This window comes from Urocitellus parryii, chromosome 4 (assembly GCF_045843805.1).
Source record: "Urocitellus parryii isolate mUroPar1 chromosome 4, mUroPar1.hap1, whole genome shotgun sequence".
Lineage (NCBI taxonomy): Eukaryota > Metazoa > Chordata > Mammalia > Rodentia > Sciuridae > Urocitellus > Urocitellus parryii.
Genome location: NC_135534.1, coordinates 149406311 through 149434146, shown reverse-complemented (window position 1 = coordinate 149434146; position 27836 = coordinate 149406311). Strand labels below are relative to the sequence as shown.

At 35.7% G+C, this 27836-nt stretch overlaps 1 protein-coding gene across 3 annotated transcripts in view; it reads right to left on the bottom strand.

Moving 5' to 3' along the window:
* Il33 (interleukin 33) overlaps positions 1–27836 on the bottom strand; it is a 171692-nt gene that overhangs the window by 107122 nt on the left and 36734 nt on the right. For all 3 annotated transcript variants that reach the window (XM_026391494.2, XM_026391493.2, XM_026391499.2), the window contains one exon: positions 8274–8356. In XM_026391494.2, the coding sequence (XP_026247279.2) occupies positions 8274–8351 (78 nt within the window). In that variant the 5' untranslated portion in view covers positions 8352–8356. The remainder of the gene's footprint in view (positions 1–8273; positions 8357–27836) is intronic.

The following is a 27836-nucleotide window of genomic DNA, read 5'->3' as shown; positions in this document are numbered from 1 at the left end:
TTAATGAATTCCTTGCTAGGTCAGCCTAAAAGAACTAGAAGCTATGAAACACCAGTGACAATGAGCACATCTAACATACACCTCTTGGTATCTAATACCATTTCCCATTAAAAGGAACCAGGGATCACTGAAGAAATGACAGAATTTAAGAATGGGGTAGGAAATATGCAAGTTGAGTTTGGAGCCCTTTGTAGTGCCAGAAGGTAAGGAAGTACTAAAAATACTAAAAAGCACTAAAAAAATAAATAAATAAGCACAATAATGGGGGTATGTCAAAGGAAGACACAGACGCCAACTGAAGGAGTTCTCAGTGACTGAAACTAGAACAATTTGAGCAACAAAATATATAACATAGTGTTGGATTATAGGCAAATATAAAATCTATATCCATGATTCCATATTGATACATATGATAGATTGAGTAAATAAATGGGTGAAAATAGACAAATCTCTCATGCAAAAAGAATATTACCCATATAGAATTCTAATTAATTTCTGTACATGCTCTGCCCTCAGAAAGTGAAACATGGAGAAATGGAACAAAGAATAACTAACTCTACAGTAAAAAAACCTGACAAACTACCTTAATATCAACAGTAGTAAGATATATTGATAGTATCTACCCTTGTAATGATGTGAGGAGAATGGTACTTTACCCCTGTGGTCTTCCTCCCCCAAACCCATAACTCCAATCTAGTCATGAGGAAAAAAATCATACAAATCTCAGTTGAGGAATATTCTATAAAATAGCTGATCAGCAGTCTTCCTTTGATGTCAAAGTCATTTAAAACCAGGAATATCTAAGAAACTGTCAGAAGAGCATAAGGGAGGGCTGGGGCTGGGGCTCAGTGGTAGAGCACTTGACTAGCATGTGTGAGGCACTGGGTTCAGTTCTCAGCATCACATATAAATAAATAAAGTCCCATTGACAGCTAAGAAAATATTTAATTAAAAAAGAGCATAAGGAGATGTGATGACTAAATGTAATGTGTTGTCCTGGATAGGATTCTGGAATATAAAAGGTACATTACATGAAAATTAATGAAATCTAAAAAAACTATGGAGTTCTAACAAAAGAACCATACTAACATAAGATGTTAGTAATTAGAGACATTTGATATGGGGTATGTGGGAACTCTGTACTATCTTCACAAGATTTCCATATACATGGTAGTATTCTAAACAAAAATGTTTAATTTTAAAAGTTGAGGTGAAAAGAAAGGAAGAATAGAACATCACTAAAGGAAGCCAAATATCCAACTAACATCAATTTCACAAACCCTGGAGGAAACATATGAAAACTATTAAAGAAGATGAGAGAACTTCTCAGAACTGAGAGATATATTTCCATACTGAGAGGGCTGCCTGCCTAGCATTCAGCAGAAATTAAAGATTAAAAAACACCCATGTAAAGATAAATCATAATATTTCATGTTTCGGGTAAATGAAGTCACTAAAAGCTTTCAGGGTCAAAGGGAATCATAAACAATGAAACAGAAACTAGAAAAGCATCTAATTTCCCAATAGTATTCCTAAATGAAGAATGCATTTGGAAATGCCTTAAAATTTTGTAGGAAAATTATTTTCAATAATTTTCAGTCAAGTGTAATGGTGAAATCAAAGCATTTTAGATGAATATAGTATCAATAAATTTACCTCCAAATATTTTTTCTCAAGAAATTATGGAAAATGTGCTTCACCAAATAAGAAAACAAGCAAAACAGTGGAAGGAAACTGGGAATCCAAGGCAACAGAAGAAATGAGGTTACGGAGGGCCATAGCCAAGTAAGATCCAGGTTGATAGTTCTGTAACTATCCCAGATAACACTAGATCAGAGGCAGAGGGCTTCAAGAAACACACACAAATGCATACACACAGATTAAATACCTTACATGGCAAATTTTGTTGACAGTTTGCTGTACAGTGTGGAAGCACTGTAATAGGTACATAGAAAAGTAAGTTACTGAAAAGATAATGATTATTATGGAGAAATAATCAACAAAGAATATAAAATCATAGTATACTTGGCTAAGCAGCAAATTAGATAGATAGATAGATAGATAGATAGATAGATAGATAGATATGAAAATATTGATTTAAGCAAAAATTTTAATAAACTTGTGAGAACAGAAGAACAAGAGTGAGAATGAAGGAAATGGACTGAGGTAAGTTGGGTACCAGTAAGCTGGTCCTTCACTCACTTCATTAATTTCCAAGGGCTACTATAACAAAGTACCACAAATTGAGAGGTAAAAGAGGATAAATTGATTCTGTCATGGTTACTGAAGCTAGAAGTCTAGAATCATCAAGGTGTCATCAGGGCCATGCCCCTTCTGAAGACTCTAGCAAAGAATCCTTCTTTGCCTCTTTCCATCTTCTTATGGCCCCAGGAATTCCTTGGCCTGTGACAACATAACTCTGATCTCTGCCTCTGTCTTTACATGACCTTTTCTCCATGTTTCTATGTATCCTTTCTTTTTCTTATGAAGGCACCATCATTGAATTAGGAATTCCTTGAATTCATGATGATTTTGTCTCAATATCCCTAGCTACACCTACAAAGATCTTACTTCTAAATAAGGTGCCATTCTGAGGTTCCAGGTAGACACGAATGGGGGGTGGAGGGAGCTATGCAACTTATTACCATAAGAGAAATTCTAAGACTGATACTATATGCATCTAAAAATGCCTTGGTTTTACCATTCCACTTGACTATTAGTATGACTAGGATTAACATAATTTTCCTACAAAATTTTAAGGCATTTACATATGAAAATAAAGTCTAAAAGTTCATTCAATATTTGAAGAGGTTGCTTGTGGTGTCTAAAGTGGGGAAAAATGAGATGGGGGTTGCAGATTTTTATTTCAAACCATTTTGTATTATGCACAACAGATGAATGGATAAAGAAAATGTGGTATATATACAAAGCCAGAAAGAATGACTTTATGATATTTGCTGGTAAATGATGGATCTGGAGACAATCATGCTAAGTGAAATAAGCAAATCTCAAAAAACCAAAGGTTGAATATTCTCTTTGATATATGGACACTAACACACAACAAAGAGGAGTGGGAAAGAATAAAAGTTTAATGAATTAGGCAAATGGAAATGAAGGAAAGAGAGGAGGTATAGAAATAAGAAAAATAGTGGAATGAATAAGACATTACTGCAGCCAATTTGGAAAGCAATATGGAGATTTCTTGGAAAGTTGGGAATGGAACCACCATTTGACCCAGCTATTCCCCTTCTCGGTCTATTCCCTAAAGACCTAATAAGAGCATGTTACAGGGACACTGCTACATCGATGTTCATAGCAGCACAATTCACGATAGCAAGATTGTGGAACCAACCTAGATGTCCTTCAATAGATGAATGGATAAAAAAAAATGTGGCATTTATACACAATGGAGTATTACTCTGCATTAAGAAACGACAAAATCATAGAAGTTGGAGGGAAATGGATGGCATTAGAGCAGATTATGCTAAGTGAAGCTAGCCAATCCTTAAAAAACAAATGCCAAATGGCTTCATTGATATAAGGGGAGTAACTAAGGACAGGGTAGGGACGAAGAGCTAGAGAAGAAGATTAACATTAAACAGGGATGAGAGGTGGGAGGGAAAGGGAGAGAGAAGGGAAATTGCATGAAAATGGAAGTTGATCCTCAGGGTTATACAAAATTACATATAAGAGGAAAGGAGGGGTAAGAGAAGAATAATACAAGTGGAAGAAATGATTTACAGTAGAGGGGGTAGAGAGAGAAGAGGGGAGGGGAGGGGAGGGGAGGGGGGATAGTAGAGAATAGGATAGACAGCAGAATATATCAGACACTAATGGCAATATGTAAATCAATGGAAGTGTAACTGATGTGATACAGCAATCTGTATACGGGGTAAAAATGGGAGTTCATAACCCACTTGAATCAAACTGTGAAATACGATATATTAAGAACTGTGTAATGTTTTGAACTACCAACAACAAAAATAAAAAAAAAATAAGACATTACTTTCCTATGTTCATAAATGAATACACCACCAGTAAATCTCCACATCATGTACAACCACAGAATGGATCCTGATTAGAATAAGTTATACTCCATGATGTACAGTAAGCAAAAATATACTCCACAGATATATATATATATATATATATATAATTTTAAAAATGAAATCTATCTTAAAATGCAAAGACAAACTATGAATATGTATTGCTTTGATATAAATTTAAAATTTGAAAAATAATAGGGGAATAAAAAAAAAAACTAAATGATGTTTTTCCAGATATGGTGGTGCACACCTGTAATCCCAGTGGCTCAGGAGGCTGAGGCAGAAGGATTGTGAGTTCAAAGCCAGCCTCAGCAATTTAGTGAGGTCCTAAGCAACTCAACAAGACCCTGTAACTAAATAAAATATAAAAAAAGGCTGAAGTGCCCCTGGGTTCAATCCCCTGTACCAATAAATAAATAAATAATTTAAAAAACAATTTAGCAATGAAAACCTTATTTTTCCTTTCAATCCAACTCAAAGCAAACATTTATTAAAGATATTTATATTTGAGGGAAAATCAGTTCTGTAGAGAGCCAGAAAGCATTCATATAAGAAGCAAAAAAAGGTATAAATTCCTTGTGTTTTTTTTTTTAAACTATAGTATATGCTTTATAGAGATATCCCTACCTCTTTGTCCATTCTGGTACAGGGTAGGTTGTTGAGTTCATATAAAAATTAATTAGATTGAATTCTTTATTATAACAGTTTTAGAATAGCAAATATCAGAACTGAAGGTGAGTTTCTTGATCATTTAATTAAGTGGTTTTTAAAAAAAATTTTATTTTTTTCCAATAAGTTATACATAAGAGTAGAATGAATTTTGACACATTGTACACAAATGGAGCACAACTTCTCATTCCTCTGGCTATATATGTTCAGAATCATACTAGTAGTGTAATCATACATGTATATAGGGTAATAACGTCTGTCTCATTCTACCATCCTTCTCATCCCCACAGCCCTTCCCCTCTCCTCACTCCACTCTGCACAATTCAAAGTTCCTTCATTCTTCCCTACCTCCCCCACTATGGATCAGCATCAGCCTTTGTCTTTTGGGATTGGCTCATTTCACCATAGCATGTATTCTCTAGTTCCATCCATTTACCTGAAAATGCCATAATTTCATTCTTCTTTAAAACTGAGTAATATTCCATTGTATGTATGTACCACATTTTCTTTATCCATTCGTGTGTTGAAGGGTATCTAGGTTGGTTCCAAAGTTTAGCTATTGTGAATTGAGCTGCTATAAACATTGATGTGGCTGCATCACTGTAGTGTGTTGATTTTAAATCCTTTGAGTGTAAACTGAGGAGTAGAAATAGCTGGCTCAAATGGTGGTTCCATTCCAAGTTTTCTGAGCAATCTCCATACTGCTTTCCATAGTGGAAGAACACACTCTTAAGATAGGAGAGTAATGAACTGGAAGGAGTTCTGGCAACTACATGGAACAATTAGTACAGCCCTGAACTGCCAGTCGGTGGGTTTCGTTTTCTCTTCCACATTGAGAGACCACATAGTACAGAGTAGAGTAAGAACAAGATCAAAACCTACATCCTCCACACTCTTCCTCCAAAACAACCCACTGTCACAATTTTCCACTGACCTGTTTTATCCAAAAAGGGTCTAACACACAGAAAGATCAGGTGGGCTTTGAGGATCTAAAAGAATCTTAGATTTAGGAATATGTAACTTCCATTCTTTCTCAGTTTTGAGAAACAGAATAAAAGGACCTTGATACCACTGAGTGGTGATATAACTGTGGGAAATCCTAAATAAGCCTTACAGTTTTACTTGCTTTTAATTGACTTTAAAAATTACTAATTTTGGAGATCATTAGGATGAGCAATATATTATTAGTCTCCAACTAGTTTGGCTGTAGATGAGACATACCTCTGACTGAAACTACAGTACAAGTTAAAATTTTTGCCTTTATCTCCCTCTGTTGTCCAGTGAAAGATAGATTTCACATCTTAATAATTAACTGTAAGTTTAGCTATTCCTGGAAGAAGGAACTAAAAAGACATACATTGTAAAACTTACTCATTATTAAGTTTCTTCTAGATTTATAAAATCCAGAACAGCTGATAGTCTTCAGATAACATCAAAGAATGAATCAAGGATTTGATAATTTTGTTCTTTAATTAAAAGTAAAATAATGCTTAACTTGTAGGGAAATACTGTGTCTATCAAAAAAATTATAAGGACTGACCTGATATCTCAGGGATGTTCTGAAAGAAAAGAAAATATAGGCCCTGGAGGAGGAAGTCACCACTAGGCACTCAGCATCTTGCCTTCTTGCTCATTGCCCCTCTGCTCCTCCTTTCCCTCCCGATAAAGCCCCTTTGCACCCCTAAGTTCCCTAAGATGCTCTTTGTTGGCAACAGCCTCACATCTTCTTCAGTTTACTAGCTTTTGAAATAAATATTTTTCCTTATCCCAACAATTTGTCCTCAGCCTTTTTGAGTGGCAAACAAATGAAAGTGGGTTTATTTACAGTGACTTCTCACATTTCTATATTTCTATACTAAACCTGTATTACTGATACCAGGATTTTCTGCTTAATGGCTCCAATATCACTCAGTTTACCCAGGGCTCATAGATGGCTCTCGGCAATCTTCCACCCTTAAGGCTTGAGCCCCAACTTAGAAGCTCCCTTTGCAAATAGCCACTGAACCAGAAAAAGCCAGAAAGCTACAAACCAGTTTCCATCTCCTCTTCTTCAGTTTCAGCATCAATTAGATGATGTTGGGCTATGTTATGGTTTGGATATGAGGTGTCCCCTGAAAGCTTATGTGTGAGACAATGCAGGAAGTTTCAGATGAGAAATGATTGGATTGTGAAAGTCTTAACCTGATCAGTGAATTAATACCTGAAGGGATTAAACTGAATTAATACCTGAAGGGATTAAACTGAGTGGTAACTAGAGTCAGGTGGGGTGTGGCTGGAGGAAATGGTTAAATTGAGGGCATGGCTATGGGATATATATTTTGTATCTGGAACAGGAGTCTCTCTGTCTGCTTCTTGATCACCATGATATGAGATGCCTTCCTCAATTACCCTTTCCCACCGTGATGCTCAGCCTCACCTTGTGCCACAAGGAATGGAGCTAAGACTTCTCTGGACTAAGACTCTGGAACTGTGAGCCCTCAAATAAATTTTTTCTCTCCTACAGTTGTGCTGGTCAGATCCTTTAGTCACAGCAGTGAAAAAGCAGACTAAGGCTACAAAGCAGCAGTTCTGACTTCCTGAGTTTACCAGGATACCCATTGGGAGGGAGACTTTGAACACTTCATGCAAGGATTGTGTACACACGTATGTGTGTGTATGTAATGGAAGAAATGGAAGGAATGGAAACACAATATTTTAAGCCTAGAGGGGTTTGATCATGAACATGTCAAGAATACAACTCAAATAATGCATGAGCAGAAAACAACGTGTATCAGGTTGCACTTGAAAGTTATATAAATTTTATCTTGAAATGTAGAACAAATTTTGGCCAGGAGAGTAGGGCTAAGTGATAAAATCAATGATGTCTGGGCCCATGGCCCATAACTTTAGCCTAGACCCATATAAGAGGTGTGTACAAGGAATTCCAGAAAAAAGGTGCAGGTAGCCAGGGAATTCAGCCAGATTTGTTGTCAGAAGATTGACTGCTAGGCATTATTCTGCCACTTAGTTGTGTTACCTTAAGTACACATCTTCACTAATATGTATTTATCTGAATGTGTTATGGAAGTGATAATGGGTTGCACCAGGAGACCTTAGGGGAAGGTTAAGTAATTGATACATATGTAGTGTTCATCATAACTGCAGTTTGTAGCGAGCTTTCAATGATATTATTATTATTATTACTATTACTATTATTATTATTATAAAATCCATACAAATGTGAAAACATCAATATTTTTCTTACCTTCCCTCAGTATTTGTATTTAAACAGTGAGATGTGAGGACAAGTGCATGGAGTACTGCATACATGCCATACATTAAGGCTTCTGAGTGGCAAACCACTCCCTGGTGCTAGGCATGTGAGCCACAAACAGCTTACCCTCTAGGATCAGCCCTGGGCATGAGGCCATGAGTTGCAGTCCCTGTACTTGTTCCACGGCCCACTCCTTAATTGGTTCCTGCAAGGACAGTTGGCCAGAAATTGTATTGATGGCTGCCTGTAATCTGCTTAGCCACTGCCTGAGTATACATACATGGTAACTTCGAATAAAATCATACCTGCTTTCTGCTTGGTCTCCGGAGGTCTTGATTAATGACTCTGTAGCCATGCTCTCCTCTATCCTGTTCCATGGACATCCTCACTGTATGAGAGAGAACCCATGCAGTGAGTTTTTCAAAACAATTCAACTAAGAACTATGCTTTAATCTGAGATTATGTTCTTCCTGAGTGTTGGTGAGTAAAATGTTCTCTTAGTGAAATCATAGGCAGTACTTAATGGCATCACTTGACAAAATAAAAAGCAATCAACTCTAAGTCTGTTGCCTCAAATATGGAAAACTTGACAATCTGTGAAATCAAATGTATGAATTTACTGGTGTCATGGAAAAGTGGGGATGAAATATTGGGTCAAATTTGTCTTTGTTATGGTTTGGATAGGAGGTGTCCCCCAAAGTGCCTATGTCAATATTCAGAAGTGAAATGATTAGGTTATGAGAGCTATAACCTAATTAGCTTATCCTAGTTTAAATGGACTAACTAGGTGGTAACTGTAGGCAGGTGGGTATGGCTGGAGGAGGTGGGTCACTGGAAGAGTGCCTTGGAAGGGGTCATCTTCCTTGTAGTCCCTTCCCCTTCCTCTCTTTGCTTCCTGTCCATCATGAATGGTGCAGCATTCTTCTACCATTTCTTACCACCGTTATGTTCTGCCTCACCTTTGGCCCAGACAAATAGAATTGAATGACCATGGACTGAACCTCTGAAACCAAAAATCAAAATAATTTTTTCTTCCTCTAAATTGTTCTTGTTGGGTATTTTGGTCACAGTAACAAAAAGCTGACTATCGCACACAGTCTTGTATCTTCTTCCAAATCCCATTACACTGCGGAAAATTAAGTCTTGAATAAGAAGTTGGGAAAGAATGAAACAAAGAAAATATCACTTACTTCCTTAATCTTTCTTACCTTTGCATATAGAGATCTATCTTCAAGCAAGTTACACATTAAGTTGTTATCATTACCCTTCCTGCACAGTTTTGCACTACTGGGCCTGGAACTCTGAAAACATCATTTCTGTGTAGCTAGCTGCTCCTGCTAGCTATGTCAGTAGATGCTAGAGGAAGACAACAAGGATGGAGGAGGGAGAAAGGGTGTGTTCCTTTCTGTTTGTTCATCATAGGTTTCTCGTCAGCTTGTGGTTTGTGTAAGATCACTCCAGCAAGTCATCTTCACCCAGCAACAGTAATGCTTAACCATAGTAGCAGCTGAATCCAATTTGCGGTTTTTCCAACAATTGCAAAACCAGCCTCATCATGTTCCCAGCCTCAGAGACACCGGGGAACCAGTACCACATACTTAAAGTTTGGTCACAGGCCCATAGTGCCCCTAATGCCAGCCCAGAGATACAGCACAAGCTGAGACACAGCTTTGTTTTAGGTTTGAGTTTTACCTCTGTGGAGCCCCTTCTCAACATTTCTAAGTTTTAATAATTCTGGCTACTTCCCTTCTGCTTCCCAGCCCTCATGGTGGGAGCTACTTCCTGCTGTTGCTACTGCCATGATACCTTCTTTTTTATCCTTCAGTTGCCTAGTTAAGTAACCTTTCATTAAATTCTCTGTTCAAGTAACTAGTATGTTTTTGTCTCCTGTTTGGACTCTGATTGACACATTATATATAAATCTGTTTTCAAGAAAGCTTTAAAATCTCCAATTTGCTGACTCAAGAGTTTGTTTTAGGCTTATAGCAACAATCATGGGTGTGTCTTCTAAAGCACTCTAAAATAACCAATTAAAAAATTGGCAACTCTATCTTGAAAATAATATATATTTTTTAAAGTGGCCTTTTAAAAATATCTTTTTTTTAATTTATTTTTATGTGGTGCTGAGGATCGAACCCAGTGCCTCACGCATGGTAGGCGAGCACTCTACCTCTGAGCCACAACCCCAGCCCCAAAATAATATATTTTAAAAAATTTTTTTGTAGCTGTTAGAGAGACAGCATGCCTTTATTTTATTTGTTTATTTTTATGTGGTGCTGAGGTTCAAACCCAGTGCTCTCTGCCACTGAACTATAGCCTCAGCCCTTGAAAATAATATTTTTAAAAAATATTTTTTAGTTGTAAATGGACACAGTATCTTTTTATGGTTTTTTTTTGTTTTTTTGGGTTTTTTTGGTGCTGAGGATTAAACCCAGTGCCTCACATGTGTAAGGCAAGTGTTCCACCACTGAGCTACAGCCCCAGCCTGAAGATAATATTTTTTGATATTGAAAAGTCAGTCCTAGCCCAGAATATCTACCCAAAAGAACCCTAGTGGTTCTTTTCTTCCAGAGAGTATTTTTAAGTTGAAATATGTAGACATAGCTCGATCCAGTTTGGGTTAATGTTCACGACATGAGAGTAGGCTTAGTCCAGAAATTTTTTCTGGTCCTAAATTTTCCCTGCACTCTTCACTGTATCCTTGTAATAACAGAACATTTCTCTATTATGTAATAGGAACAGAAGAGTCCTACTATGATCAAAGGCAGGAAATGGAGGAGGAAAGGTCTAGGCCAGGAACCAACTTCTATGAAGTACTTTCTCTGTTTCAGATGATGACTCATTTACATTTTCCAGCAACTCAATATTGCAGGTATTTATATTCCCATTTCACAGATCAAGACACTGATCTTAGAGGCATTAAATAGTTAACCTTCTCTAGGGGCATGAAGAAACATCAGAGCCAGAATCCAAACCCAATCCCTCTAACTTCAAATTTCCTACCTTTCCTTTAGAAAACACTGTTTGGCATCAGTGGGACAAGGCACAAAGCAAGGGCATGTGACTACTTGTACTTCAGCTCAGGGAATAAAGTGCAGTGATATGTTATAAGCAGGCATGTATTTACTGACCACATAAGTAGAAGTTCAATAATTGTTTATTATATGCTCATACTGGTTCCTTTTTTTTCAATTTATAACTTGCAAACAGGAAAATAGTTTCCAAAGCATAAATTTCTCTGAGAACTTGAAAGCAATCAAATACCAGTACAGAGTGAATCAGCTATCTTTTCACATGATTTTCTAAGATGTCTACGGTGCTGCATAGCATGCAAAGAAGCCCTCTATAAGAATATTTTTTGCTAATAAAAAATAATATTATACAATTTGGACATAGATATTGGTAGAAATAAACATTTTTCTTGACAATTTTTGGAAAAAGGAAGAAAAGGGAAAGGCTGATTAAAAAGCGTCAGTGCTGAAAATCTTGTAAATGAAATTGAAAGAGAGAAAAATAACAGGCAAAATGAGTCTTTCAGTTTCCCACCCCCATAGCTACTTAAGAAAAACTGGTCTTGACTGATAGAAGAAATATAATTTCTTAATTTATGGTTTATTTCACAACTTGAGTTTGCTTGTATAAGTGATTTTCTTTAAACATATTAGATGACTGATTTTTCAGTAACATAAATAGGAGGGCCAAAATGTCAATTATACTACAGTAAAATTACTTTTGACAATTCCCAGAAAAGATTATTGCCAGTTTAATTTCTCCTAAACACAATCTCTGTTTCAAGGAACTAGCTTGAAATGACTCTTTCTTTTTTGAACCCAGTACCTCACACATGCTAAGCAAGTGTAACACACTGAACTACATCCCAAACTATTTTATTTCTTGTTTCATACCATTAAAAAAAAACCTATTTGATATGACTTTGGTCTTCTTGAATTTGTTACAATGTGTTATATTTGTAGCTTAACAAATGATCTTCTCTAGAGATTGTTCCATGTACACTTGAGAATAAGGCATATTCTGTTGCTATTAGAAGGAATGTCCTATAAATGTCTTGTTAAGTGTAAGTGTAGCTCAAGTCATTGTTTCTTTCTTCCAGAAAGATAGTCTTTCTAGATAAATATGTAAAAATGTGAGTGTGTAACCGATGTGATTCTGCAATTTGTATTTGGGGTAAAAATGGGAGTTCATAACCCAATTGAGTCAAATGTATGAAAGATGATATATCATGAGCTTTGTAATGTTTTGAACAATCAATAAAAAAAAAAAGTGGGGTATTGAAGTCCCTCACTACTGTTTTGCTGCAGTCTTCTTTCCCACCTCTTATATTTAGGTGCTGTGTTGTTAGATGCATGTATATTTGTGATTATTATATCTTCCTGATGAATTGACCCCTTTTCACTACACAATGGCCTTCTTTGTCTCTGTTTTACAGTTTTTAGTTTAAAGTCTATTTTGTCTGAAATAAGCATAGTTATCTTTGCTCTTTATTACCATTTACATGGAATATCTAAAATGTTTCATTATTTTTAGTCAATGAATGTCTTTCAAGTTTCTTTTTTTTATTGGTTGTTCAAAACATTACAAAGCTCATGACATATCATCTTTCATACATTTGATTCAAGTGAGTTATGAACTCCAATTTTTACCCGAAATACAAATTGCAGAATCACATCAGTTACACATTCACATTTTTACATAATGCCATATTAGTGACTGTTGTATTCTGCTGCCTTTCCTATCCCCTACTATCCCCCCTCCCCTCCCCTCCCAACTTCCCTCTCTACCTCATCTGCTGTTGTTCAGTTCTCTCCCTTGTTTTTTTCCCCCCCTTTCCCCTCACAACCTCTTGTATGTGATTTTGTATAACATTGAGGGTTTCCTTCCATGGTAGATTCTTATTTTCTTATTCATTCAACCACTCTATACTTTTTCATTAGAAAACTTTAACCATTTATATTCAAAGTAATTGATGATAGGTGATGCCTTCTTAGTGCCACTTTATTAATGTTTTTCTAGTTATTGTATAGATCCTTTGTTCTTTTCTTGTTTTGTCAGTAATGGATTTCTGTTGTGGTGTGCTTTGGATCTTTTTGTGTATCCGTGATAAAATTTTGCTTTGTGGTTATCCTGAAGCTTACATAAAACATCTTATGACTATTCTAAGCTGATAAATAAGTTTGATCACATATAGAAACTCTACAGTTTTATTCCTCCTCCTCCTCCTTCCACATTTTGTGTTTTTGATGTCACAATTAACATTTTTACATTTATGATTTGCATTTTTAAAAAGCAATTTGTACCCTTAATGAATCATTATAGCTTTAGGTTGTTTTTTGTGTTTGTTTGTTTGTCTTGTGGTACTGGGGTTTGAATCCAGAGGCACTCTACCACTGAGCTAAAACTCCAGCCCCAGCCCCTTTTATTTTTTATTTTGAGACAGGGTCACACTATATTGCATGGCTTGCCTCAAACTTGCAATCCTTCTGCCTCAGCCTCCTGAATGGCTGGGATTACAGGCATGAAACACCAAGCCTGGCAGTTGTTTTCAATGGTTTTGCCTTTTATAATAAAGGCATAATTGTTTTACCCAAGACCATTACAGAACTGGAGTGTTTTGGATTTGACAATGTTCCTGTTTTACCAGTGAGTTTTATCCTTTCATATGCTTTCATATTATTAATTAGCATATTTTTGCTTCAGTTTGAGGAACTCCCTTTAGCATTTATTATAACACAGTTGTAGTGGTGCTAAAGCTTTTCTTTGTTTGGGAAAGTCTTTATCACTCTTCATTTTAAAAAGACAAGGTTGCTGGATAGAGTATTCTTGGTTGGGAATTTTTTTCTTTCAGAATTTTGAATATATCATCCCATCCCCTTTTGACCTGAAAAGTTTTTGTTGATATATCCACGGATAACCTTATAGGGTTTCCCTTTTATGTAACAATTTGCTGCCTTCAAATTTATCTCTTCATAACTTTTGACTAAGATGTGTCTCAGTGTGGATCTCTTTAGATTCACCTTATTTGGTGTCATTTGAGCTTTCCAGATCTGGATTTCTACATCAAAGCAGAAATAAACAAAACAGAGACTAGGAAAACAATGAAAAAGAGCAACAAAACCAAGAGTTGGTGTTTTTGAAAAGCTAAACAAAATTGACAAACCCTTAGCTAAGAAAAAAAGAGGAAATTTTTAAATAAATAAAATCTGAAATTAAAGAGGAAACATTACGATTAATAACAAAGAAATATAAGAGATTATATGAGACTACTATGAGTAATTATGTTAACAAATTGAACAACCTAGAGGAAATGAATAAATTCCTAAAAACAACCTACCAAGAGTGAATCATGAGGAAACTAGATAGACCAGTGAGTAAGGAGATTGAATCAATATTTTAAAGTATCCCATCAAAAAATCTCAGGACCGTGTAACTTCAAGGCTGAATTCAACCAAACATTTAAAGAACTCATATCAATCTTTCTCAAATTCTTGCAAAAAAATTGAAGAGAAGGGAATAATTCCAAACCAATTTTATAAGACCAGCATTACTCTAACACCAATTCCAGGCAAAGACACTACAAGGAGAGAAAACTACAGGGGAATATCACTGATGGGTCTAGATACAAAATCATCAACAAATACTTTCAAATCATATTCCACAATACATTAGAAGGATCTTTCACCATGGTCAAGTCTAATTTACCTCTGGGCTGCAAAGTTGTCTTAACATTTGTAAACAAATAAAAGGAATTCATCCTATTAACAGAATGAAAGACAAAACCACATGATCATCACAATAGATTCAGAAAAATCTTTTAGCAAAATTCAGCATTATATCATGATTAAAATAAAGTCAATAGTTTAGAAAATGCCCATTAAAACAATAAAGGCCATGTGTGACAATTCCACATGTGCTAATATCATAATAATTGGTGAAAAGTTCAAGGCTTTTCCTTTAAGAAACAAGATAAGAATGCCCACTCTTAGCTGGGCACAGTGATGCATTTCTGTAATTCCAGTGACTCAGGAGGTTGAGATAGGAGGATTCCAACTTATTGAGATCCTTTTTCAAATTTAAAAAAATAAAAAGGGCTGGGGGTGTAGCTCAGTGGTAAAGTGTTGCTGGATTTAATCCCCCATAATGCAAAAAAAAAAAAAAATCCAACTCTCACCATGTCTGTTCAACATAATAATGAAAGTCCTAGCCAGAGTAATTAACAAGAAAAAGAAATAAATAGCATCCAAATAGGAAAGGATAAAGTGAAACTGTCTCTGCATGTTCTTATATATAGAAAATCCTGAAGACTCCCCCAGAAAACTCTTAAAACTAATAAATAAATACAGTAAAACTGTACTATACAAACTTACAAAAATGAAGAGCATTTCTTTGCTGACACTGAAGTGTCTGAAAAAATTTAAGAAAACAATCCAAATTTATAATCAAAGCATCAAAACAGCCAATAAAATATTTAAGGCCAAATTTAACCAAGGAACTGAAAGATCTATAATTTACAAATTATTGGTGAAAGATATTGAAAAAAACACAAATGATAGAAAGATATGCCATGTTCATGGATTGCAATTAATATTGTTAAAATGTTCATACTCAAGTCTCAGTCCATAGAAGGCCAAATCCATTGCTCTGAGATCAAGGTGAGGCAACACATCTTCAGGGAACCCTTCAGAAGAGGGAAGGTGTTTGGCTTATGGTGGGGTCAGGAAGCTGAGGGAGGGAGAGGGGAAAGGGGCCACAGAAAAGATGTACCTACCAGGGGATACCCTCAATGACCCACCTGCTCCAGCCATACCCCACCTGCCTACGGTTACCACCCAGTCAGTCAAACTAGGATGGACCAATTAAATTACACTCTTATAATCCAATCATTTTGTCTCCTGCACAAACAAGAACTTTTGAGGGACACCTCATATACAAACCATAACTCCCAAAGTTATTTATAGAATCAGTGCAGTCCTGTCAAAATTCCAATGTTGTTCTTTACAAATAGAAACAAATAGAAAAAACAATCCTTTAAAATTCATATGGAACCACACAAAAAAACTCCAAATAGCCAAATTGACAAATAGGACCGAGGCTGGAAGCACCACAATACCAGATTTCAAAATACATTACAAAGCTATAGTAATGAAAACAGCATGTTTACTGGCATAAAAATACATATTGACCAATGAAACAGGATAGAGAGCCCAGAAATAAGCCCACATGTTTGTGGTCAGTTGATTTTTGACAATGCTACCAAAAATACACAATGGGGAAAAAACAGTCTCTTTAATAAATGGTGCTGGGAAAACTGGAAATTAACAGAAAAGATTGAAAATAGACTCTTCTTTCCTGCTTTATGTAGGAATCAACTCAAAATGAGTTAAAGATTTAAGTGTAAGACCTGAAAAAAATAAAACTACTAGAAGCAACAGAGGGAGAGCTCCATAACTTTAGTCTGGCATAGATTTCTTGGATATGACCCCCAAAAAGCATGCAATGAAAGGAAAAAATACAAGTTGAGTTGCATCAACCTAAAAAACTTCTGCCTAACAAAGAATTAATAAAGATACCACCCACCCACAGACTGGGAGAAGATATTTGCAAATCATACATGAGACAATGGGTTAAAATACAAAATGTATAAGGAACTCAAATTACTCAATAACAAGAAAACAAATAAGCCTATTAAAATAGGTAAAGAGCCAGGCATGGTGGCACATGCCTGTAATCCTAGAGGCTCAGGAGGAGGAGGCATGAAAATCACAAGCTCAAAGCCAGCCTCAGCAAAAGCGAGGTGTTAAGCAACTCAGTGAGACCCTGTTTCTAAATAAAATGCAAAATAGGCCTGGGGATGTGGTTCAGTGCCCAAGTGTCCCTGATTAAAACCACAATGAACTATCATCTCACAATTGTAATATTGGTTACCAAAAAAAAAAAAAAAAAAGATGAAAGATAAAAAGTGTGGACAAGGATGTGGAAAATGGAAATTCTTGTATATTGTTGCTATAGTGTTGTAAATTAGTACATCCATTTTAGAAAACAATATGGAGGTTCCTTAAAAACTGAAAATAAAATTACCATATGCAAGGCACAGCACTGCATGCCTATAATCCCAGTAACTCAGGAGACTGAGGCAGGAGGATCACAAGTTTGAGGCCAGCCTCAGCAACTTAGTGAGACCCTGTCTGAAAATAAAAATAAAAAGGGCTGGGGATGTACATCAGCGTTAGAGTACCCATGAGTTCAATCACCAGTATATAAAAAAAAATAGGATTACCATATGATCCTGCAATCTCACTACAGGACATATATCCAAACGAATTGAAACCAGTATGTTGAAGAAATATCTGTACTCTCATGTTCAACGCAGCGTTTGTCACAACAGCCAAGATAGGGAAACAACCTAAGTGTCTATCAATGTATGAATGTATTTTTTAAAAAACATGGTTTATATATACAATGAAATACTAATTGTCTTTAAGAGAAAAAAGGAAAGAAATTCCCTCATTTATGAAAATACATATGAACCTATAGAACATTATATTAAACAAAATAAGCCAGACAGGCACAAAGAGAAAAATAAAATAAAATCTCACTTATATGTAAAATCTTAAAAAGTTGAACTTATAGAAGCAGACAACAGAATGGTGACTACCAAAGGCTAGGGGGAGGGAGAGGGGAGAAGAGTGGCACAGGAAGAGGGATGTTGGTCAACAGGCACAAAGTTACCATTAGATTGGAAGAATAAGTTCTAGTGTACAACACAGTGACTATAGTTAATAATATTATAATGTTTATTTCAAAATACCCAAAAGCGAGGTTTTTAAAAGCTTTTATCACAAAGAAATGATAATTAGCCAATTAACCTGATTTGATCATTCCACAATTCATACATATATGAAAACATCACATTATATCCCACAAATTTACATAATTGTTATGTATCAATTAAAAATAACAAAAAACTTTAAAAAGAACTTAAAAACTTGCTGTTGTCTTATATATGAAAAATAAAGGAATAGGAAGAGAGGAAGACTTGTAGTTTTTTAGCTTGAACAAATTGTGATTTCAGTCTATAAAGAGAAAAATCACTTTCAGGAAAAGTTGATGAGCTTTGTTTTAGATATGCTGAGATTCAGGCATGCAGCTATACTGACTGCTCTGAAAACACTGTATCTCCTCTGATATGTCTGAAGCTAAGCACAGTTGGACCTGGTTAGTACTTGGATGAGAGATTTATGTATTCTATGTCCTTCTAATGGAGATGCAGGGTAAATAGTTGGCTATATGCATCTAAGATCAGAAGAGGGGAGAGACCTTGAAGAAGAAGGCATCAGCATGTACTTTCTGTTGGAAGCTAGAGGAGTGAATAAAAAGACCTCTGGCTTTTCTGGGTCTCAGTTTCTTCCCAAAAGGATATGATATGACTCCTCCAGTCTCAGTCTCTCAGTCATATGCAAACAGAGTGGTACCATTGTAGAGCCAACCCCATGACACATTATTGTATAACATGCAATGTTCATGTACACATAGAGAGTGACACGGTAAGTGCCTTACATGATGAAAAATGAAAGTCAGGAATATCTAATTATTATTCCAGTCATCTATATGAGTAAGAATGAATTAATCTGATGAAGGCAGTGGGCATGAAAATGAAGAAACAGTTTTAGCAGATACTTGTGTTAATTACTCCTTCATCATCAGGATATTACATGATTTGTGCGACTGGTTATCAGCTTACTCATGATTTCTGCCTACTCAGGACTTCACTGACCCACTTTCACAGTTTTCTCCACATTACTCTCTCTTTCTGTGTTGTTTCTCTACCACCTGTAGAGAATATATATATAAACAAATATATGATAGTCTTGTTATTAAGGAAGTTTTCATGTCTCCTAGTGGGTTGCCTCTGGGTCAGATTCCATTCCTTTTTAGTGGAGCATTTGTGTATTGTCAGTACAAATATATAATCCTTTTATGTTCAAAAGAAAAGCTTGGTGTGTTTAGATTGTTGCCTGGTGAAGCTGGTTGTGTCTTGGTCCCAAGAAGCCTCACAGAGAATGGCTAATTTCTCACAGATTCATCCTCGATCTTGCAGTCTAAGAAAATTAGTTTGAAAATATGCTGAGATTGGATTTATCTCTCAAGGTAAATTCTAAATGAGTACATGAAGTCTGAAGTATGAACCAGTATGCCATTTTATCAATTTACAATGAGAAAACTTAAAATTATAGAGACCTAAAGTATTAAGTCCTCATGATTTATACATTTTCTTCCAATGGGAAAACTCACATCTTCATTTCAAGATATGTGCCAACTGAGACTGCCCACTCTCATCTTCCTAACAGCTTTTTTTAGTAGTCTTACCCCCAAAACTCCTGCTTACATTGCAACAAACAGAAACTGTGTTACATGCCATATCTGTCTATAAGATGGGCTGAGAAATATAGGTTTGGGTTGTGTACACTACCACCCACAAATAAATCATCATTGTCCTTAGAAATAGGGAAGGATGAATATCAGGCAGGCAACCACTAGTACCTTCACAAAAGATAAATCAAAAGACTTAAAAGGATCCAGTTGTTGGGATTACAGGCATGCACCACCATGCCTGGAAAATTGGCAAAGTATTTTAACATACATATTTTAACACGACAAAGACTTTTTTTTAAAAGGTCCTTGTACCAATAAGCACATGAAAAGATGTTCAACATTATTATGAACATTAAACACCACTTATATATGACTATACATCTATTAGAATAGCTAACATTAACAAGTCTAAGGGAAGAGAGGGAGGATAGGAATAGGAAAGAGAGTAGAATGAATTGGACATACCTTCCTATGTTCATACATGAATACGTGACCAGTGTAACTCCACATCATGTACAACCACAAGAATAGGAAGTTGAACTCCATATATGTACAATGTGTCAAAATATACTCTACTCTCATGTATAGCTAAAAAGAACAAATAAAAAAATAAATCCTCAAAAGAAAAAAAAAGAAGTCTGAATATACTACTGGTTGGTATGGAGCAACTGTGATTCTTATACACTTGTGGTCAAATCCAAAAATGGCAATTACTGTGGAAAACTGTGGCAGTTTATTAAAAGGTACACAACACAACTACCATATGACTTGCTATTCCCCTCCTAGGTATTTATGTAAGGGAAATGTAAACATGTTAACACAAAGACTTGTACAAAAATGTTCGTGGTAGTTTTAATTATAGTAGTCCGAAACTGAAAATATAAATGCCTACTAATAGATGAAATAAAATATGGTATATCCACTTAATAAAATACTGCTAACAATAAAAGGGAACAAACTACTAAGCCATGAAACTTGGATGAATCTCAAAATATCAAGTAAAAGCCAGACATAAAGGAGTATTAACTGGATTATCCATTTATATAAAATTCTAGAAAATGAAAATCAATCTACAGTGACAGAGAGCAAGTAAGGAAGAATTCTTTCCTGTATGATCACCTTTGAACTGAGACATCAGCTTTTTTCCTGTGTTTGGACTTAAACAGAAATATCACTTTTTCCAGAGTCTTGTACCTGACAGCCTTTGCACAGGAGCTACACCATTGGCCTTCTCAGTTCTCAGACCTTCAGACTTGGACTAGAACTCAGTTTCTGATTTTGTTGGGGAATGAATAATATCATTCATAAATGTGGAGGAAATGAGACTTTTCTTAATTAGGATCTATAGGAAGTCTTGAAAATTTGTCAATGTTTCTGGGAAGAAAAACAAATAAATCAAGAAATGATACATGGCTCTGTGCAAGTTGAGGAGTCATGTTATGTGGGTGGAATCAAGAGAAAATGTTGCATTATTGGGAAGATTGTAGGGTGAGAATGATTGTATCATAACCAGATGCTATGGTTTTAATATGGTTCATCCCCTCCAACAACTCAATGTTGGAATTTGGTCCCCAGTGTAACAATGTTGAAAGGTGATTAGGTTGTAGAGGCACCCCCTTCATGAATAAATTAATGTGGCTCTGATGGGCCTGGATTAATTCTTGAGGGAGTGAGTAAATTTTCATTCTTATAGGTCTGGATTAGTTAGTTCTAATTATTCTGTTGTAGCAACAGAACACAGATTTAGATCCCAAGACTATTGGGAAATCATTGTCCTAATTGATACCTGTATATTACAGAAGGAGGTAATGGTTCTGAGGTAGGATAGAAGAAATAAGCATAAGTAGAAAGGAAACAAACATGGAAGGGAAGAGGAACTTTAAATCTAAAAACTCCAGGAACCCTCTCATCTTCACATCCCAGGTCTGTTTTCCTATAGGCCTAAATTCTTAAAAGGCTCGATAAATCTTAGAGCACTGTGAATATAGTTTATTAGTCCCTATATGCCTTGTTTACTTACAGAATATATTTACTTATTTTTAATTTTTTAATTTGTTCTAATTAGTTATACATGACAGTGGAATGCATTTTGACATATCATACACATATGGAGCATAACTTCTCATTCCTCTGCTGAACATGGTGCAGAGTCATACCAGTAGTGTAATCATGCATGTATATAGAGTAATAATGTCTGTCTCATTCTACCATCCTTCCTACGCCCATTCCCCCTCACAGAATGTATTTTAGACTAATTTTAAAAATATAGAGAAAACTATTATCAGAGATGCTTGATGTGGGTAATACAGTCCAAGTGCTATCTATTAAGTAAACAACATCAACCTGAGGTTCTGAGAAGGACCAGACCACTGTGGCCCATTCTGTGTTCCACAATCAAGAAATCAAGCTCATTAGGCTGATGCCACCCCCATATGCTTCTGATGGTCACTCATTTACAAAGTTTCCTTTTAAAAAGATGCCTGAGACTCTTAAAGTATTTCTCACTCTTGAGTGCCCACACTTCCTCTCCCTTTGAGTATGTGTCCTGCTGTTTGCCTTCTTTACTAAATTCCCTTGCTTTCTCAAACAAATCATACTTCTGCAAAAACATACTTCTGCATGTTTTTGACACATCCTGAAATTCCTTTCTCTATAAGTCAACAACCTGCCAGAGCTAGGATGAGGTACCCTTTTACCTTCTGGAACCTCCTCAAACTTCATCTGGTGACAGTTTCAAGAGAAGAGCTATTAGGAATAAAATTCCCAAGTCAGAAGTTGGCTTCAGAAAGTTAAGCAAATAACAGAAAATCTGAGATACTGTTCTATTTGGGAACTCCTGGCAGCCATATTTTGTCTTGGGGAGACATTAACATCACTGACGTTCACATATATATAAAGCACACTGGACTACAAGGTTCTTCTGAAATGGAATGGAAATGACTACTTTCTAATTAAGCCCTGAATAAGCTGGTAGGGAGCTTTTGGCATTGTATGTAGGACTAGAGGATAGTGATTTGAGTAATAAAATAAATTAAGAGGATATTTAGGGGCTTGGGTTGTAGCTCAGTGGTAGAGTGCTCACCTAGCATGCATGAGGCACTGGGTTTGATCCTCAGCACCACATAAATGTAAAATAAAGATACTGTGTCTACCTAAAACTTAAAAATAAATAAATATTTTTTAAAAAGAGGATATGTACTCAAGATGATTTGAAGGCCATACAGGCAAACTCGAAAATCATGGTTGCTAAGAACTAATGAAAGTGGAAAAAAAAAAAGATACAAGTCAAGATAGCAGTCCAGCAAATAGCTAGAAGGGTCAGAAATTAGAAAGCAATAAGGCAAGAGAAGTGAAGAATAGGTGGAAGAGAGTACTTTAGGACTAAGTCTTTTTTGAGTGAGATGAGTGTTCCCCCTTTATGCAGTGTTCACTATGGTAGTTGGGGTTTTGGTGACTTAATGGAATTGTCTAGGCTGACCAAGAGTAAGCATAGAAAGGTGAAAGATGCATGGGAATGTGTGAGGATATTGTGCCTGATAAGGCTGTCAGCTGAAAGGGCAGTGAGAAGAAACTAGAGGAGGGAAGTAGAGATGAATGAAAAATACAACCAAGAATTCAATTCAATTAGACCATCCTGGTAGAATGGAAAAAATGGGAGTTCATAACCCAATTGAGTCAAATGTATGAAAGATGATATATCATGAGCTTGGTAATGTTTTGAACAACTAATAATAATAATAATAATAATAATAATAATAATAGAAAGCATAAAATTATTTCAGTCTGCCCAATTCTGAAATTTCTTTTTTTTAATATTTAGTTTTTAGTTATAGGAGGACACAATATCTTTATTTTTATGTGGTGCTGAGGATTGAACCCAGTGTCTCACTCGTGCTAAGCGAGTACTCTACCACTGAGCCACAACCCCAGCCCCTAAAATTTCTTTTTTTTTCTTTTTTTTATTGGTTGTTCAAAACATTACAAAGCTCTTGACATATCATATTTCATACATTAGATTCAAGTGGGTTATGAACTCCCATTTTTACCCCAAATACAGATTGCAGAATCACATCGGTTACACATTCACATTTTTACATAATGCCCTATTAGTAACTGTTGTATTCTGCTACCTTTCCTGTCCTCTACTATCCTCCCTCCCCTCCCCTCCCATCTTCTCTCTCTACCCCATCTACTATAATTCATTTCTCTTCTTGTTTATTTTCCCATTCCCCTCACAACCTCTTATATGTAATTTTGTATAACCCTAAAATTTCTTTTAGGAACATTTGTAACTCTGAAAGCAGGAATAGAACAAAGGAAGGGAATAACACTATACACTCCAGGGTTAAAAGTCAGAAAGGTGAGTGAATCCCTGCATGGACACAATTCCATTTCAGCTTTAATTACGGTTATTTGAAGGCTGCACCATTTTGTACTGAAATGAAAATAGTTTGCCAAAGTCTCAAGGATAATGGCATAGCTGCTCCTTGACTGAGGGCAAACAGAAGCCCCAAGTTTTGGAGAATGCTACTAGATAAAAGATCCCTTGAATGCCTCAGTAGGGAGTTCACATATCTTGTATGACTGTCCAAAGCCTGACTTCTGGAGTAACATGTTTCTCCATAGCCCCAGGGTCCTGGCACCCAGTTGGAGTAGGGATGAGGATTCCAGATTCAAACTGAGACTTGTGTTTTACCATCATTTCTTCTACCCCCCATCACACCTCCTGGATTTATTTTTCCACTAGTGTCCTTGAATGACTATCAAAGGATAATTTTTGAAGGCAGAATCATGACTGCCATATAAACACAAAAGGAACATGTATCAAAGTTGTTTTTCTTTTGTTAACTTTTAACCAAAGAACAAGTAAGTTGTTATATCCAGTTCCAACGAGAATTTAAAGACCCATACACAGGCATATATGTAGGTAAAGAGGAATTCTGAAGTGAATTGACTAATGAAACAAACCAACTGGGAATGGAAATAGAGAAATAAATTGTCCCTTCAGTAGATAGAATTCATTTGCACATCATGAACAAGAATCATTTGCAAGCTGAGCATGGTAATACACACCTGTGATCCCAACGATTTAAGAGGCTGAGAAAGGAGGATTGCAAGTTCAAAGCCAGCCTCAGCAATTTAGCAAGGCCCTAAGCAACTTAATGAGAGCTCATCTCAAAATAAAAAATAAAAAGTGCTGGGGAAAGTGCTGGGGATGTGACTCAGTGGCTAAGTATCCCTGGGTTCAATCCCTGGTACAAAAAAGAAGAAAGAGAAGAATCATTTGCATTACTACTGATTGTTTAAATTTATGGTTACAAAATGGCTCAAAGGCAATTAAAGGCACGAACCTCATAGAATCAGAAAACCAATAGAGGAAAGTGCTAAACAAGGCCCAATTTTCCATTTAAGATAGCCAGATATTACAAAGGAGCTGAACAGACACTTCACAGAAGAAGAAATTTTACAATCAATCAACAAATATATGAAAAAATGTTCAGCATTCTAGTAATTCAAGAAATGCAAATCAACACTACACTGAAATTCCATCTTACTCCAGTCAGAATGGCAATCATCAAGAATACAAGCAACAGTAATGTTGGCAAGGATGTGGGGTGGAAGGTACACTGTCATACATTGCTGATGGGACTGCAAATTGGTGCAACCACTATGGAAAGCAGAATGGAGATTCCTCAGAAAATTTGGAATGGAGCCACCCTTTGACCTGGTTATACTAGTCCTAGATACACACCCAAGGACTTTTAATCAGCATACTACAGCGGTGCATCCACATCAAAGTTTATAGCAGCTCGATTCACAATAACTAAACTATGGAACCAACCTGGGTGCCCTTCAACAGATAAATAGATAAATAAACTGATATATATATAAACAGAATATTACTCAACCTTAAAGAAGAATGAAATTATGGAATTTGCCAAAAATGGATGGAACTGGAGAATGTTACACTAAGCAAAATAAGCCAACCCCAAAGAACCAAAGGCCAAATGTTTTCTCTAATATGTGGACGCTAATTGACAATAAGGGAGGTGGAGAACACAGGTATTTTGGACTAAACAGAGAGGAGTGAAAGAGAGGGGAGGGGGAATGGGGTAGGAGTAGAATGAATCGGACATTATTACGTTATGTGCATATATGACTATAAGACCTGTGTAGTTCTACATCATATTACAAGAATGAGAAGTTAAACTCCATTTTTGTATGATGTGTCAAAATGCATTCTATTGTCATTAAAACAAATTAAACAAATTAGAACAAATTTTAAAAATTTAAAAACTCAATTGTGAATATATACCACACACAAACAAAAAGATAGTTTTTCACAATTCCCCCCTGCATGACCTGGCTTTATATGATATCCTACTTTTTCCATCTTTTTACTTAAAAGCCCTGCTTTGTTTTCATTGTCCCGGATTAGAGCCTTTTAAAATTCAATATTTTCTGGAAGTAAGCTGTCCTTTGTTTATTAGATTCTCCACAAGGCGTAATTCTGGTGTTGTTTTTTGCTGCTATGATGGTGGTGTTAATTGTTGATGTTGTCCTTTTTACTAATTTTTCTCCCCTCATCTTATTCCTGACTCCATTTATTTTCTGGGCATAGATGACACGTGGTGATATTACATGTCCTTGTACTATGTCTTTAGGAAGCTAGCACTGTCAAGGAGTAAACCATAAGAGAATAGGAAGTCAAGTTAATAGAACAAATATACTAGAAATAACTATGAAGTCTAGGGAGAGAGGAATTAGCAAAGCCTTGGTAAAGTACGTGGGGATAGATACAGACTATTAAAATCAGGATTAGCTACTTAAGAGTAAATAAAGAAGTCTGCAAAGCCTGAGGACTACTGACTGCTGTGGAAAAGACGCAGACATTCTTAGTTACAAAATTCTGTGATATCTCCTTTGTCCACAGTCCAAACTAAGTACAGAAGGTATGTGCTTTGGCACCCTAAGCTTCTTTAAAACAAGTTTTTAGTAATACATTTCATGTTTCTGAAGCTTTAGGAATTCAGAAGTAGTAAGGCTGAATTATCAAATCCCAATACTATCTCCTATCATCCATTCAATTTTCAGTTAAAATATCTACTCTGGAATAGATTTCCTTCTTTTTCTTGTTTTGTTACCTCAGATTTTGAATGTTTGAGCTGGAAGTGAACATATTAATCACCCCTCATCATGCCACAGGCAAAACAGAAGCCCAAGATCCACATTAATCTTAACTCCAGACTCTGGGGGACCAACTTAGAGGTTCTTAAAATTTTCAGAGCATCTGTAATTGAGTCAAAGAATCTAGCAAGCTAACAGAAATCCTTTAAAGAAAAAAAAAAAAACCTTTTCTTCCAGTTATGATATCAATACAAGTTTATTGCAAAAAAAAAAGACCCTGGAAAATATAGAAAAATAGGAAGAAGGAAAAATATCATCTGAAGTTCTACCAGTAATAATATATTAATTAGTCTGTGATTATTTCCAAACTTATTTCTATGCCTTTAAAAATTGCTCTGATCTTACAGAACATATTTTATGTATGACTTTTTTTTCAATAACATGAAATACTTTATTAAAATTTATGAAATCTTCTTCTTTATGACTGATTAATATTCCATTGTGTATATATACCACAACTTCTTTATCCATCATCTTTTGAAGGGCATCTAGGTTGGGTCTGTAGCTCAGCTGGATCTAGAGACTATCAAGCTAAGTGAAATAAGCCAATCCCTAAAAACCAAAGAAAATTTGTTTTTGCTGACATGTGGAAGCTAAACCACAATAAAGGGCCGGGGAGGGGAAGAAAAGAAGGTCAGTAGATTAAACAATGGGGAATGAAGGGAAGGGAGGGGGGCAGGATTAAGAAAGACAGTGGAATGAATCTAACTCTATTTTCCTATGTATATATATGAAAATTCTTAAGAATCCCACTTTCATGTATACATGAATGGGGTTTGAATTAGAATAAGATATATTCCATGCTTGTATAATTATATCATAATGGATTCTACTGTCATATATAACTAAAAAGAACCAATAAATTTTAAAAAAGAAAAATTTAAGAAAACAAGAAAGGTTTTAAAAATTTATGAAGCCTGGGTATTTTCTTGGATGAAAATTAATCCTGACACAACTCACACCATTCACAAAAAAAAAAAAAAAAAAAAAAACTCTTCGTAGGCCATAGCTCTAATATAAAAGCTAAAACTATTAAGCTAAACTATAAAAGCTGAACACTAAATCTAAAACTATAGAAAAAAACAGAATATATTTGCAATCTAAGCAAAGATTTCTTAGATCAAAAAAGGCACTATTAAAAAATGATAGAATGGGGGGCTGGGATTGTGGCTCAGCGGTAGAGCGTTCGCTAGCACGGGCGAATAGAGCAAGCTTTACTATACATGCATATTTCAAGCTCCTTCTTGACCAAAGAAAGTCACACTGATTGAGGCAAAGTCGTTGTGAAAATT